The sequence below is a fragment of the Acyrthosiphon pisum genome, chromosome A1 (assembly GCF_005508785.2).
Source record: "Acyrthosiphon pisum isolate AL4f chromosome A1, pea_aphid_22Mar2018_4r6ur, whole genome shotgun sequence".
Taxonomy (NCBI): domain Eukaryota; kingdom Metazoa; phylum Arthropoda; class Insecta; order Hemiptera; family Aphididae; genus Acyrthosiphon; species Acyrthosiphon pisum.
The window spans coordinates 109,598,431-109,614,472 of record NC_042494.1 but is presented as its reverse complement, the minus strand read 5'-3'; the positions used below and the strand labels follow the sequence as shown (position 1 = coordinate 109,614,472).

General features: G+C 29.4%; 2 protein-coding genes across 4 annotated transcripts in view; one reads left to right on the top strand and one right to left on the bottom strand.

The window, feature by feature from the left end:
• LOC100165618 (kinesin-like protein CG14535) overlaps window positions 1-16,042 on the bottom strand; it is a 182,623-nt gene that overhangs the window by 71,980 nt on the left and 94,601 nt on the right. For all 3 annotated transcript variants that reach the window (XM_029488026.1, XM_029488027.1, XM_008187594.3), the window contains one exon: window positions 14,072-14,252. In XM_029488026.1, the coding sequence (XP_029343886.1) occupies window positions 14,072-14,252 (181 nt within the window). The remainder of the gene's footprint in view (window positions 1-14,071; window positions 14,253-16,042) is intronic.
• LOC100167646 lies at window positions 648-6,508 on the top strand. The gene is made up of 4 exons (XM_001946009.5): window positions 648-866; window positions 3,824-4,061; window positions 4,318-4,518; window positions 4,664-6,508. Exons 2-4 carry the CDS (start codon window positions 3,828-3,830, stop codon window positions 5,795-5,797), a joined length of 1,569 nt encoding a protein of 522 aa, XP_001946044.1. The 5' UTR covers window positions 648-866; window positions 3,824-3,827; the 3' UTR covers window positions 5,798-6,508.

Sequence of the window (16,042 nt, the reverse complement as noted above, 5' to 3'; positions counted from 1 at the left end):
CTGCACAATATAATATTTTCCTATAGACAAGTTCTTGTGCTAATAAAATATAATAATGGTTAATCGAAAACCACCGGGCACTGGCCCAACAGGCTGCTTTTAAAATCAGAAAGGGGCATATGCTCACCTTGCGATCCCCCACCCCAAAATGACGCCACTGTAGAAAAAAATACAATATTGTTGATTTAAGTGAAATGACAGGTATCGAAATGTAATCAATAACCGTCATAAAATGGGAAGGTAAAAGAAAACGGTCTGTTCAACGATATGTATATTTATCTCATCTTGAAGCGCAGGATATTATTAATACCATCATATTTGATAAAAAATATTCTAAAAGGATAATTTCAACATTTTATTTACATCGACAATATTTCAAAATAATTGTTTTCCGGTTTTTTTAAAACTATTACGAATTTAAAGTTTTAAGTATTTTTAAACTATATTTTTTAACTATTAACTTATTGACTTTAAATATTCTCCGTTAACTTTCATGGAATAAGTACAAACGTAGTCAAAATATTATTTTTTGTCTTGAATAAATTCCTAAAAAAAATAGATATTGAAATTAAAAAATAATTTTTCTTAATAATGTGTTCAGCCATAAAATACATTTAATTCATATTTCATAATAATAGGTTAAGCTACACTGTTCGAGGAGTGTGCACAAACTTTAAAGAAACGAAAACAAGTAACTTTCAAACGTAGGCTATTTAAACAATGCGTTTGAACACCTGTACAAATTTTTATATGTTGTAGTTTGCAGTAAAACCGAACACAATAAGTCGTTCAGTCAGTGTATGTTTCAGTTCGTAGTATAATGCATGTTGCCATCATAACAAATCGAATGAACTAAAACATATTACGTAAGTACCTATGCACAATATAGTATTATATAAATATTTTGTGAAGATTTTAGTCCACAGACGAATGTTTCTATAAACGTATACATTTTTTAAGTTAAAAAAATTAATGTAAATTACTATGTTAGGTATAATAACTATTTATTTACTATATTTATTGGTATAGAGTTAAATAATAATAAATAAATAAATTAATAAATAATAATATTATAAATCCAAAATATATACATAATACATTATAATACATTACCATACAGTAGGTATTTAACAGTGCTTGTCTCATAATCAATAATTATAACACGACGGCTATAATTGAAATAATATATTTTTGTATAACACCTATTTTAATGTAAAACTAAATTCAGCAATAATATAGTATAGCTGTAGTACGTTTTAGTTATTTTCAATTCGATAATATTCATAGTAAAACTCTGATATGTAGGTCATAACTGAATATCTAAATTCATATTTAACACAAGTCATTGCATTTACTACAAAAAATATATTAATGAAGTGTGGCTAGAGGTAGTTAGTTATTCATTTAATCTATTAAACATTTTGTTAATATAGAAAAACTTCAAAGACGATATTATTTTATAAACATATTTCTAAAATTTTATATTCTTTTGTTATAATGCCAACTTAAAAACCATAGGTCAGTATTTAAATAATTATAATTTGAATATACCTATATTAATTTTATAAATTGCTGCAGTAAAACAAATGGTGACCTTACGTTTCTGTTTAGTGCAATCATTATTTTCGATTTTAAACGAGAAAAATATATTGGTTTTACCAGTGTTTGGAATAAGAACGTCGTTCATGAACGCTCGTTCACGCGTTCACATTCATATTTAGTGAACGATGCTCAATTTTTTTTTCAAATAGACCATGAACATGAACGCAGAACGACGTTTATAATTTATATATTTAATGAATTCGAACGATTTTTAAGACGTACTAATTTATTTATTATTTAATAAATATTTAAATACTTATTGATATTGACTAATATTGATAATACTATTAATATTGTTATGATATATAATAATATATTACGAATTATAAAAATAAAATACATAAAATTCCAGTCGCCTGGACATAAAACAACAATAATATTATGATTTCCACGATTTTTAATCGTATTTAAATAAATTAAATAAATTAAACGAACGACGAAATGAAATCATTCATATTTTCAAAGAACGTGTTCATTTGAATAAAATATGAATTTGAACGTGAACGAATTCATTTTTTTAGTGAACGTTCCGAACACTGGGTCTTGCTATGGTGGCATTTTTTATGTTTGTCTGTGAAAACTAGTTGAGTGTGAGCTCGACAAATACAAGTGTGGCATCTTAAAAAAATTGTGTGGGTACCTATTTACCATAACGAGGTGTTTTATACCACGATATAAACTATAGTAAATTGTGTGTCTAAAATTTACTAAATTTATGAGTTTTCCCACCCCCAGAAATTGGCCAAGAAATGCCACCGAGCTCCGATCAGAATCCTCTTTTGAACTCAATGATTTTAATAGTGCCCAATTTGTGTAATTTCTTAGACAAAATTAATTTATAAGTAAACTTTAATAAAATGTTTGTAAATTACTCCTGACCTGCTTAATACATACGTATATCTTCGTCAAATATTAATTTTAGTCATATATACCAATAATAGGTTCATTTTATCATTTAAAAAAACCAAAGAAGTCGCTCTGCTGTATAGTAGGTATGTGTAGTAGTGCACCTAGTCATTGAGTAGGTCACTGCAATTATATAGATGTGATAAATTTGAATTCAATGATAAATCAGTTATCAATTTATACGATGAAAAACTGTTACAAGAGGGGGACGGTCTGTCGGTCAGCGCTTATGTTATAAAATTCTAAGTATATTTTATTATATATTTATATTTTATATTGCTATAACTTATCTTTCTACAAGTAATACCTACGATAAAAATGAACTAATTTTTCCCAAAAACAAATTGTTTATATTATTATTTATTCAATAACATAATTATAATATTATTTTATATAATATTACCAGCGGTTATTGACCTATATAAGTCAAAATTAATACCGATGTACCGTATAGAATGGCATGAATAGGTTCGTCGTATAAACGGTATAAGATTAATATAAATATTTTGAAAATTTAATTGTGAATCATTGATAGACATACATTGATAAAGGTACAATAGGTACATATAATACATGTCGTGGCTAAAATATGCAAGTCCCTACAAATATAATTTTATAAATAAATTGTAAAAATAACTAAAATCGTTATTATACGTTTGAATATTATCTAAAGTCCTAAAAATTTGAACTTTAATCAGTCGTTAAAAAAATGTATTCGGCTTTCTGCTTATTATTTTTTTTTTTAAACTACCAGTGAAAAATACTTATAAAATGTATTAAAATGAATTAAATGTTCAAGCTTTTTACGAAAAAATTAGAAATTACAAGTATGTGTCTTACATACATTGCATAAAACTTATACTTTTTAAAAGTCTATAAACTGCCCCAAAAGAGCCAACATGCTTTAAACACTATACCATGTCCAGAATATACTATTCTAAATATTTAGTGTAAATGTAAGTCCCTACAGTTATTTTTTTTTTAATTCCAATAAATAAACAAAATCGATTCTGTCAAAAACTAGTTTTGCGTAAAAATTCCTGTTTATCAATATTTTTTTTTATTGATTATTTTTAAAAGTACTTCACTAGTACTTTGAATTTTTACTTTTGCCTCTCAAATATTACCAACTTTGTCAAATTTTCTACCAGAAACCAACATCAAAGTAGAATATTGAACTTTTTCTGCTCTAAAATATGATGACAGACACAAAAAAATGCATACATCATATTTAAACCAATAATTCATGTATCACTTCACTTAGAATATAAAATGCAATTTTTACATATTTTGTAACACATCTTTTTGTTTATAGGGAAATGATTAAAACGGTTTTTTTAGCAATAATCGTAGGAGTTACTATTTGGTCGACACAAGCAAATAACTCGAAGGAATCAGAATGCAGAGAGGAATTAGAACAAGAATTGCACGAGTATGTCAAATTGGATGGTTGGCAAAAACTTTTCACACAACATTTTAAGTTTATTGTTAATGAGAATGGTGAAGTATTAAGTGAAAGAAAACGACTGAAGTTTAATACAATTATACACAATGTTTGTATTACTTTTTAATAAATATTTTTCGAAATAAAAAAATATTTATAATATTAATAATATTTGCTAGTAAATAATAAAAATAAATTGAATTATGTAAAAATTATTTCGAAAATAATAAAAACGAACTTTATAGTTTTATATTACTTCGTGTACAACATATGAGCGATGTTTTAAATTTAAATTAATTTATTAATCTAACAGATAGGTTAGGTTCAATGAAAAGTTGGTGTTGATGTAAATAATATAATTTTAGGCAATTTACGGGTGCAATCATGAACGTGACGACGAAGTAGACGATTGCCCAAATATTTACCATGGAAGTATAAGGTCTTGCAAGCATGGAAGAAATATCAGATCCGCCATGTTTCGAGCGGCAAGATGCGGTTTTGTCGAATTGTCTGTTAAGCATGTAGTTCTCAGTGATGCTTTGTTAAATTCATATCCATTAAACAAGGTATGATGACACGTTTGTTTAGTTTTATACGTATATTTCAATATTTGTTTTGTTTTGTACAAGAAAAAATAGTAGATATTTGAAATGTCATAAAGTGACGATTCATTTTTAATATAAATAATATAACAATTCAACTTTGTTTCAGTTTGACAAAATACCTGCCGTTGTCGACAAACCAATTAGAGAATTCGGCGAAACTGTTGTCAATATGCTGACCATACTTTCTCACGGTGAAACAGGTGGTCTCGGCGAATTGATGGCTTTGAATTTATACTTGAACAATGTATATGATACCGTTTTCCTACAAAAGATACCAGTAGAACAAGTGACGTCATCGGTTGATGTGAAAATTTCTAGGAAACACATGGGAGACGTCCACATGATGCTTTTAGATAAATTTTACACTTATTGGGACACTTGGTGTAGCGACAAGGACATAGTGACTCAGTATCGATTAAAGTACAAAAATGACGAGTTTATAGTCATTTTGGACGAAATGAACAAGAACATCGAAGATGCTGAAGAATTGATGCGGAGTTTAAACGTATCCGATAACGTAGTGGATTTAGATTTTGATCCGAAGAGGATCGCACTAACAGATTTTGTGAACCACCTAGTTTCAAATATACCCATGCCGAATGAGCTCTTGATTGACTTAAAACTAAAATCATTTGAGGCATCATTTGAATTTAATCCTCAAGCTATGTACGCATACCATAAGTCCGTGTTCAGGACAATATACATTTGTTTTTACTGGACGACAATAACTCACTTAAAACTAGGTATTCGGTTTATAGACGAAATGGAAAACTATGAAAATGTAACGAAATACCGAATGAGTTTTATAGTTGACTTTATCAAATACTTACGACCACTAACAGTATTTAATATTCACCGATCTCAGTTTCCATTAAAATTGTCGACGGAGGCTTCGGGCAACTTGATCAGTTTGCTTTCCTTTTTGTTGAAATTTTTTGATAATTTAAGAAATTCAAATTTCAAAGACGTAATTTTACTATCGAGACTAGAAATTCAGAAATTTGTAAGTTTATTAAGTGCCGACATGGAGACCATGTTAAATATGAAAGCGCCGGATAATTATTATTTTGATACTATAAGTTATGAAAAAGTATTGAAATTAATGAAATCAAACTACCGAGTATTTGCTCGTTTAGTTTTAGCAATAGGTGGTTTCAAAGAAGATCGAATGAATGTGATTAAATTAAAGAAATTTTTCTTCTTTTTGTCCGAAGCCATCGAGTTTGACGATAATTCATAAAATTGTAACATTTGCTGTTGAATTATAATAGTATGATATAAAATTTTGTTTGTAAATATATATTTTGTAACCTGTCATTTAAATGAATTACCTAGTTTTATCAACTTATAGGTACATACTACATGTATTTTGAGTGTGTATCGTTATACCTAAAAACTAATTATATTTACCTATGTATTTATTAAGACTATATTATATTTTATTTACGTAAGTATGAATAATTGCTATTTAGACTTTAATGTTAATAAAAATATAATTTGTATTTTATACATTTTAAAATCACTTATTTGGTAATTATTAGTAGTTCATTGTTAAATTCTATATTTATGGTTTATTTGTTTTGATCTTTCTGGTAAGAGAATGATATTATTGTTTGGATTTACATTCATACAATTTTAGAATCTATACACTATTTAAATAAACATTCGATATTGATGATGATACAACGTTTATTACATGCGCATAATATATAGTTGTATGGTCTTATAGCATCTAAAATATAAGTATACGGCCTTATAGCATAATATATACTGTGCATTATGCCTTGTGCCTCATAATATAATTTCACATGTCCTAATTTCCTATATGGTTAATATAATATTTCAGTTGAAGGAAAGCCATATCTAAACTGCAGTTGTATTAACCACCACATATTGAAAAACGTATTAAAAATAGATGAATATAAAAATGAAAACGAAAACGAAAAGAAAAGAAAATCTAATCGCATTTCCATCCATCGAGTACGCTATCCGTCATATTAAACCTGCAGCAGCTCCATATATATATCGAGGCAGGATAAAAATAACAATAACCGCGGAACCCTATTCCCTGCAGGACCCTCTGGACCGCGCCTCAATCCATCACAGAGATAATACAAAAACAACGGCCGCAAAAGCCCTGTCGTCGCTAATTCAATCCGGTCTGCCGGTCACCCACACTCGGCTACCTAATGGCTTCGGGACGGCAGGAAACGACGAGAACATTGGAAGTGCCCTGCACGTGTATCGACGGCCAACCGGATGTATATAATATTGACTTCAACGCGGGTATCTACATCGCGATATATATGTACGTATAGGTATTATCGTTACCTATATTATAATAATATGGTCCCAGTGTACATAAATTATAATTAGATGCGGGACGTTCGGTGGTTATGACGTAAAGCTTTTTAGTAGGATAATGTAGCTGCTATTTCGATATTATATTATATCCATCATGTCATAGCTCGAGAAATTAAATTTTCCGACTGCCTTTGATAATATTATATAGTGTATAGGTACCTACTATAATTATGTATATATAATGGTATTTGTAAGTTATTGTTTTCGAATCAAAAAATAAACCAATCAGTCCTACCGCGGACAATTTGAGTTGTACATAGACTTGCGTAGGTACTACATATGACGTGCGCGTAGAAATAGTCAGACAGAACACGTTTTAAGTATACACTTTACCAATTTCAGCAATAATAATTCAAACAGTAGTGTATCAATACAACCATAATGCGCAGTAGGAATTCAATATCGACGAAGTATTTTATGACGTATGACTTATAGGTGTTAAAACTTAAAATGTAATACTGTTTTATTATTGGTGAATATTATATAAATAGGTAACTACATAAAGTTAAATCCAAAAAATACAAATAATTTTGAACTTTTCTAATATTTGTTTTTATTTTTTACAGCAAATTGACAAACGTGCAAAGACCAATTTATTAATTTTTTTTATTTTGTTGTTTCATTTACTCATTTTTAAATTACTTAGATAAAATGTAGCATAGAAATGTAAATAACATCTGTAATTTCTTTCAAATAAAAAAAACTTTTTTGTGTCTCCAAATCCAATTATTATTATATATTTATAGGACTGCTTTCCACTTAGGGAAATCGAATTTTTTCGTTGGCAAAGTTCGGTTTGTCCCGAAGGGAGAAAGTTCGATAACAATGGGCGTGGCATCAACGATAAGGGAAGACAAAAGGCCCCGGAGATACTATATTATAGAAAACAGCGGTAGTCCGAATATGTCGAGGTCTCATTAATCACCGAATCCATCACACAATTATTGCCAAAACACATTATTTAAAAAAATAATAATAGTTACACATTCCTAGTTAAGCAAATTTGGGTAATAGCACAATGTCATTTAACACTTGTTTATTTAATATAACTATTACTTAAACCCAGTTGGTAATTTGTCCATACAATTCGTATTTCAGAACTCATAAAAACAGTTTTTGAATAATAACTACTAGAATTTTTTTTAATATAACTTGTATTGATAATACCACGATTGTAACGAAATTCAGATACTACACTGAACATTGGAATACACCTAAAATTATTTCTGATTCGCAATATATTAGTTGAAAAATATCATATACTTATTTCATTACCTTATTATAGGTGCCAATATATCCTCGGTGAAATGTAAAAAAAATACCTACTTATCAAAATATATGAAACCTACTATTAGTTGAAAAATAACGGACGCTAATGACGTCAAAGTCGAAGTTTAAAAATTAAATAATATTTTAATATATATTATAAATTAGATTTAGAATTTAAAAAAATAAATCAATATACATTGTCATCAAACAAATTATTTATGGGTTTTAAATAATAGCTGCAGTACGTTTTAAGAATGTACCTATGTAGGTATTAAAATTGCTTATATGTGCATACAATTATTTTATAGGTACATTATATTAGTGTCTTATATATAACAATATAATAATATGTGTGCTACTTCATAATAGTTTCTTATCAAGTGATACACTACGAAGCTATAATAACAAAAACGTAAAAAAAAAAATTACTAAGAAGTAATAATTATAATACCTGTTCAAAGTACCATGGTGCTTTACAACGCAGAAAAATGTTTTGTTTAAAATAATCACGAACCAATAATACTTCTTTCATAATTTAAGTAATTGTTTCGTTAAAACGAGCCTTAGTTGTTTTCGTTAAACCGTTCGATTATAAATTATAATTTACTATAGATAATAATAATAATAATAATAAATCAAATATTAAATATTGTTTAATTTAGAATTGGCATATTTCTCATGATAGGTATTGGTCAAAGATAACTGCTCCGTTCGTTTTGAGAAACAAACGGAATAATCTAATGTAATCTTTTTATGAAGAAAAAGTGTTAAAACGTTTGCCGGCACTTTTGTTACGTTTATAGGGTGACAGTTCGGGCATTTAAAAGGGTTTATGTCATTTCCTTGACGTTTTCCAAGCAGATTTATTTAATTTATCTGTCATGAATTTAAAACAGGAAACTTAAATGAACACTTTCTGCGCATTTATTTATAAAATAATGATCTAGAAAAAAAAATAATAATAATAATAAAAAACGGTGGCGTGTAAGCCGTTTTATTTTTCTCCTGTAGGAAAAGGTGAGGGAAGTAAATGTCTTAGTAACACACGACACACGTGCGGAGTCATCGCTAAACGTGACTTAGATAAATATAATACTGAGCCATAACTATCTAATGTAAATAATAGAATAATATATTTTATTATTCTAAAAGACTAGCGGAATAAATAAAAAACATTAGCCAAACGGCGTCTTGAAAGTAAAAAGGTATAATCGTGTTAATAATTTAATATATTTTATACTAATTTTAAGAATAGTTTTAATAATACTCAATTCAAATACCTAGTGGATTGTTTTAAATAATATTAAGTTATATTTAAGTATATTCCTAGACAACATTTTATTATTTTTACGCGTGAGGATCGAACGAAACGTATATAGACAGTGACAATGTGTGACATTAAAATTTAGTTCAGCTAATACACTTGATACGTAAATAGAAATAGTAAATACTTAATTCGTGTAAAATACGTAAAACTGGTATGCTCTTTTTCTTTGTGTATCGATCGATAAGAAAAAAAATAATATTCCATTTGATAAACATCGGTGCCGAGGTTTTTTCTGTTGCTAAAAATCGTTTTTGTAACGGAATTAAGGACGGCATAGTCGGTAAGTAAATAATAGAAAGGAAAATATTTTGTTTTAATTATAAAACCCTCAAGAAGCTCTAAGGGTATTTTTTTTTTACACCGTTCTATTTTCTCTTTGTGCAAAATGCATATAATAAGCCTTTTCCTTTCACTCCCCACTCCCACTCAATCACACTACCACCTCCATCACTCTCTCTCACTCTATCTCTCGCTCTCTCTCGCTTACTCTCACACTCTCTCTCTCTGATTCTAGTTTGTCCGCAGGGCCGGGTCCCGCGTGTATTAACACCACCACACCTCCAGCCGACGACTATACCGTACCAAAAAACCGAATTCCGGGCCCCTGAAGGGTTAATTGGTCGTGCCATTAGCGAGGTATACCCGGCCGGGATCCCAGTTGTTTATATCATTTAACAAGCGACAATTTATAACTGCCAGTATTGCGCAGTTTGCACGTACATTATACGGTTACGAGTGTATGCTGTATATTTATGTATATATAATGGGTGTGTGTGTACCCAGACAGGCTGACGACGAATTAGACAGGAAAAAAAACAATATTCTTAACAAACATGTACCCTTTCACCAATTGTCAGAGTCATTTCTCTGAACGATATCTCTCGAGGGGCCAATCTATAATATAATACGGAGGAGGTCCCCTGTCGAATTGATCACAGTCATCTACGCCCGAGACAACTTTATAACGACAGCGACGGTCGTCTAGAAGTTTAATAAAAATTACTCGGGAAACAATGTTCTATGTTACCGCATCTATATACCTATACATTTCCTAAATTAAATTTTCTACTGCAATCAATAATCAATTTGTATTTATTTTAACTACAGTGTTTCTATATTATAGGAACTTATGTTAATCGTTATGGAAGAATATTGTATTATGTTATTCAACGCTGTAAATCGGCTTTTAAATTCATAATATAATTTATACACAAAAAGTGATAATAAAAAAAAAATTATTACTAAAGTAATTAGGTATATGTTCATAATATCATAATACGACATTATAGCATTAGAGTATCAAATTACGACGGTAAATTGTATAATTTAGGTCGAATTAAAAACGTAGAAGTAATCATATTAACTTACATTAAGTCAGAAAAAATATTGACTTGGTTTATTATTTTTCAAATGAATAAAAGTGACTACTTTACAGTTAAGTATATACATAATATTCAGTTTAAATGATGAATGCCACAGCCCACAATGATTCTTAATTTCAATGTCATTCTTGTTTATATTATTACCGACGAACACTACTTAAAAAAAGGTCTTAAAGTGCTTTCATAAATCATTTGGTTTTTATTTTTTTTATACTGTCATAATGTTTAATTTAAAATTACATTGCTTCTTTTAAAAGTCACCATTATATTAATTTCATAAGAAAATAGTAATAACCCTAAAGAAATTATCTCATGAACGTTATAAAATAAAAAGAAACGGTTTTTGTAGAATTAAATTAATCAGCAGTTTTTACTTTCATTAACGGCAACACGTTAAATGTGTTTTTTGTTCAGTTTAGTGTGACCAATTCAAATTTATCTTTAAATTTATCTAAATTAAAACTGAATTACGTATAATATAAGTGTTTTAATAATAAAACACTTGATATATAATAATATGTTAAAACTATTTCAAAAATACCGAAATACCAACAAAAATATATATCCATCATAAGGAATTATAAGTTATATGAATATAATATTATGATGTATTATATTATATATCGAAGTAACGACTGAAGCACAACAAGTTTACTTTTTGCTCATTAAAAAAAAAAAAATAATACTTATTATTAAACTAGTTTACTCAGTATTATAATGATTAATAAAATATATTATGTACCGCATACGCGTTGAATTACAATAATTTTAATGTAATGTATACCCGCAAGTTTATTATAATCTTAACATATTATAAAACAAAGTCCCTTTTTCTACTTGAATGCTTAGATCTTTAAAACTACGCAACGGATTTTGATACGGTTTTTGTTAAATAGATAGAGTGGTTCAAGAGGAAGGTTTATATAACATGCATAATATATAGTAGAGAAACACTGCCCTTTTTTGTATATAGGTATGAGCATATATCGAAAAGAACTCTACTTATTAGTTATTTTATTACGGTTTTCACTAATAAATCGGTCGAGTCACGGGGAAGGTTTTAATGTATTATAATTTTCCTTTGTGAAATTAATTGGGTGGCCGAAAATAATAACAATCTATGTCTATATATACAAAAATAAATGTTTGTCTGTATGTCATTGAACTCCTCCTAAACCACTGGACATTTTTTGTGTGTTTTTGAGTGAGTCACTGAATGGTTTAGATTCACAATTAGACCCAGTTGGTTCATCCCGGAGAGGTGCTTTGAGATTTACGATAGAAATTTGCTTTTTATTTAGTCAATCTAAATGGTTGCAATTTGTTACATATTGATATTATAATATATTATTGTACTATTATAATTATTAGAAGACATATGGTATATATATATTTTGTACAAATATATATTTATCAAAAATACAAATATTTGGCCTGGACAACGTCAGGCGGGACACTTAGTAATATTATATAAAATACACTTTTTTTTATTTATTATCGATCCGATTCCATAGAGGTACTTTTTCTGAGTTTTACAATTTGTTCACACGAATATAAACGTTCAGTCGTTATAATATAAAAGTGGTAAATGGCTTGTAAATCGAAAGACTATAAGGTGCGTATACCTATACAAACGACGCACAGATGTGGTAATTTTTCAAATTGATTAAGCCGACATTCATCTAGTAAACATAACAACGCATCTTTATAGAACACGCCGTATACATAAATCAGTACCTACCTATATACTATAATAGTCAACAGACAGTATATTTTATATATATAGAATCGTATATGCCGGATTTTCCTTTCACTTGGTAAATCCCATTTGTGCGATAGCACCACTGGCGAGGGACTGTGATGCTCTTTTAACTCGTTAGCAATACACACGTAGGTGTACGTGAAGATTTTTCGGACCGAGGGCAATAGATAATATGGGAAAAGGAAGAGCAGGACAGGCGCGTGTGAGAAGTGAGCCATTCGCAGGCCGATAACAGTTTCTCTTCGTCAGGTGCAAAGCTCTGATTCGAGGCCTACAGCAAAGCTTTTTAACGGAACGGACAGCCAAAATTCTGGGGCCACAGCAAGGTGGGGGGGGGGGGGGGGGGGTAATCCCTTTGTGTCGTGTTGTTCGGCGACTGTAAGCCTTACAAATCAGCGTTAGTCTACGAGCAAATAAATAAAACCGTCACACCGTCCGGACGCAAAACGGATTTGGCACTACTACGACGCCGACGACGACGACGACGACTATACGAAGACGATTTTTTCCAATTTAAGTAATCGATACTACTGCTGTTGTACGCTGTTACTATATAACTAAATGTACGCACTACAAGTATAAAAAGTATTCATTCAAAGTATTTTTTTCATTATTATTATTTTGTACCAGTGTAGTAGTTGCTCGAGAATTCCAAACATGCTTGTTCCCGGCTCATATATATAATATATATATAGTGTTTTCCTTAAACATAGTACAACTGCTGCAGTACAAGGTATATAGCGCAACAAAGTGTTAAAAATTCATCTGTACCGACATTTGTAATACACGATTCGCTGCAGCGGAAACGGTGGCATATAATTTATAATAATATGCTGACATTATAAATTAGAACACTCGAGCTTTTAACATGACATTTTAAAGTGTAACTTTTTTTTCTCTATCAATAATCTTATTATTATTAACTGCGAAATACAAAACTGTCATCAAACATAGTTTTCTGTTATCCTAAACGAAGTGTCAAAATTTATTTTTGTGTTTTGTTTATCTCGTATTCTCGTGTATTTAACGCATTAGCACTATAATTTTAAGATGCATATAATATGATAAACAACAATGTATTATAATTCATGAAAAATGGTTTTCATATATTAATATAGGGTAGCTATACGAATTAAGAATTCAAGAATAACCGTGGCGAGTTCGACCTACATAATATTATACAGTATAAATTTCATTGTTCAATCATCGTAAATTATTAATTCCTCTATTATTTTTTTTGTTTATAAAATCTTCAACATTGAACTTGAACGTAGTATAAAATATAAATACGTCATGACGAAAATAACTAAAAAAAATGTGTATAATGTAATAAGTGTCGAGTTTACGCGTTTTACACAATCGAAAAAAAAATATTATATTGCTGAAAGTGTTATTAGAAAACAGTCATACCTTGCCCACACCAGTAAGTTCTTTGCCGGCAATCCGTCGCTGCAACAATGCTGGCAGAAGAGGCGCGTGCTTGTGCAGGCCGCTGGCGAATCCGTGCGGGGTGGTCATAGCATCTTCTCCTTGAGATCCCCGTCTTTTTCTGCGATGAGGCGAACCATTTAGATTCAATTTTTGAGACGCCCTAAAGTAACACACACAAAAAAAAATATTAATTGTGTGTCCAGTCGATTTTAAATATTTTATCATAATGATTATTACTCCAGGTAAAGATTAATTTTGAAAACAATGCCATTTTGTTATTTACTCATATTATTGTAATGGCAATAATGTAAATGACGTGTGCCACCGACAGTATTCATCACCGGTGTTTCTCAATTTCCTCTCACGTCATTTGTTCGATGGGTCCAAACTCTCAAGCATATTATATCAGATTAAAATATTAAATTATATTATTATACTATAGAAACTATTTAAGTAATATAAAAATAAAAATAGAAATATAATTTTTTTTTATGGGTACCTTGGCTGAAGGGAGCTAGGTATAGTAGATCGTCATATTAAACGTGTTGCTATAACTTTGCTGGTGGTTGCAAAATCGTATTTTTTGATAAGACTTTTTGAAATAGGGAGCAAGACTCTCCAAAAATAACCACACATACGGCACACAAAATGTTACAAGAAAACATTTTTTTAATAATATATTATAGGTTTTAATTTGCAATTTTATGTTGATAACGATTTACAACATGATTTATTTCTGGTTACTATTATCCGTGATGGATGTTATTTTTTATTTAATAATATATTTTCCTCGAATGCATTTAATGATGTAATTATAATTTGGAGTACCTACTTGCTGCATGATGTATACAATAAATTTGATCCCTACTACGCATTATCGGGTTAATGGTTGGGCACTTACATCACTCTTAACCTGAACCTAAATGGAAACATGAAATGCAACCCAATCATGTAACAATGTAAGTATATAATGTTAAATGGTCGATGAATGCGGATGACAAGCATAATAAGATCTTTAAAACGTCGAGGCACGAAAAAAAAAAAACTTTCACTATAGCAATTTTTCGAACAGGCTTTTCTTTCTATAACACGTCGAAAGTATCGTTTTCATCCGGCAAACTACCCCACCACAGCAATAACCTAACCCCAGGGAAACACAACCGGTAAGTGCATTGTATTATTCTTCTCAAGGATATTTTTTTACGATTTCAACAAGTTTTATTCGAAAACTTTCCAGTTCATTGAATCATTTAATTGGAAAGTATGTTGAACGTCACCAGATATTTAAAATGTATGTGCCTACAATCCGTTTCCTATAAATATTGTATCGTCAAGGAAGGGTTAGAAAATACAATAATTTATCGTTTAATGGATAAAAAATACAAAATGTGTAAATAAGGCAATAAAATATTATTTTCAGCATTCCGTTTTACATAGTATCACCATCTACATAATTTATTTTAAGTGTGAAAATTACTTTTACGCAGGTAATATGTATCTTATATAATATTATAAATGTTTTTAATTTATATCGATTGAAGCGTAATACGAATTATAATTTATATAAGCACATCAAATATTTAAATAATTTCCTATTTGTCTTTGAATAACGCATACAATATTATTATGTTTGTAAATATAATATAATATATAAGCAGGTATTTTTTTCATTTTTTATTTTGTAAAACACAATCCATCATATTTTCATTTGTTTATAATGGCGGTAGACATCGATTTAGCATGACAACGTGATCGAAAAAAATAAGAAATGATGTAAAAATATAAAATAACTTTTCTTAGTGTATTTATTTTTTTTTATTATTAAGTACGCATCCCACAGCACCTTAACTACCCATACGAATAGTATTATGGTTATTCGCTGGGTTCTAATGTCGTTATGGTCACATACCGTCTGTAATTCGAACGAGCCAGCTGGTAACCTTTATACCT

What these genes read in the sequence shown, in the direction of transcription:
- LOC100167646 (XM_001946009.5), top strand. Translation starts at nt 3,828, where the DNA reads ATGATTAAAACGGTTTTTTTAGCAATAATCGTAGGAGTTACTATTTGG. An exon ending in TTAATACAATTATACACAAT is followed by an intron (nt 4,062 to 4,317) that starts GTTTGTATTACT and finishes ATATAATTTTAG; the next exon opens with GCAATTTACGGGTGCAATCA. An exon ending in ATTCATATCCATTAAACAAG is followed by an intron (nt 4,519 to 4,663) that starts GTATGATGACAC and finishes ACTTTGTTTCAG; the next exon opens with TTTGACAAAATACCTGCCGT.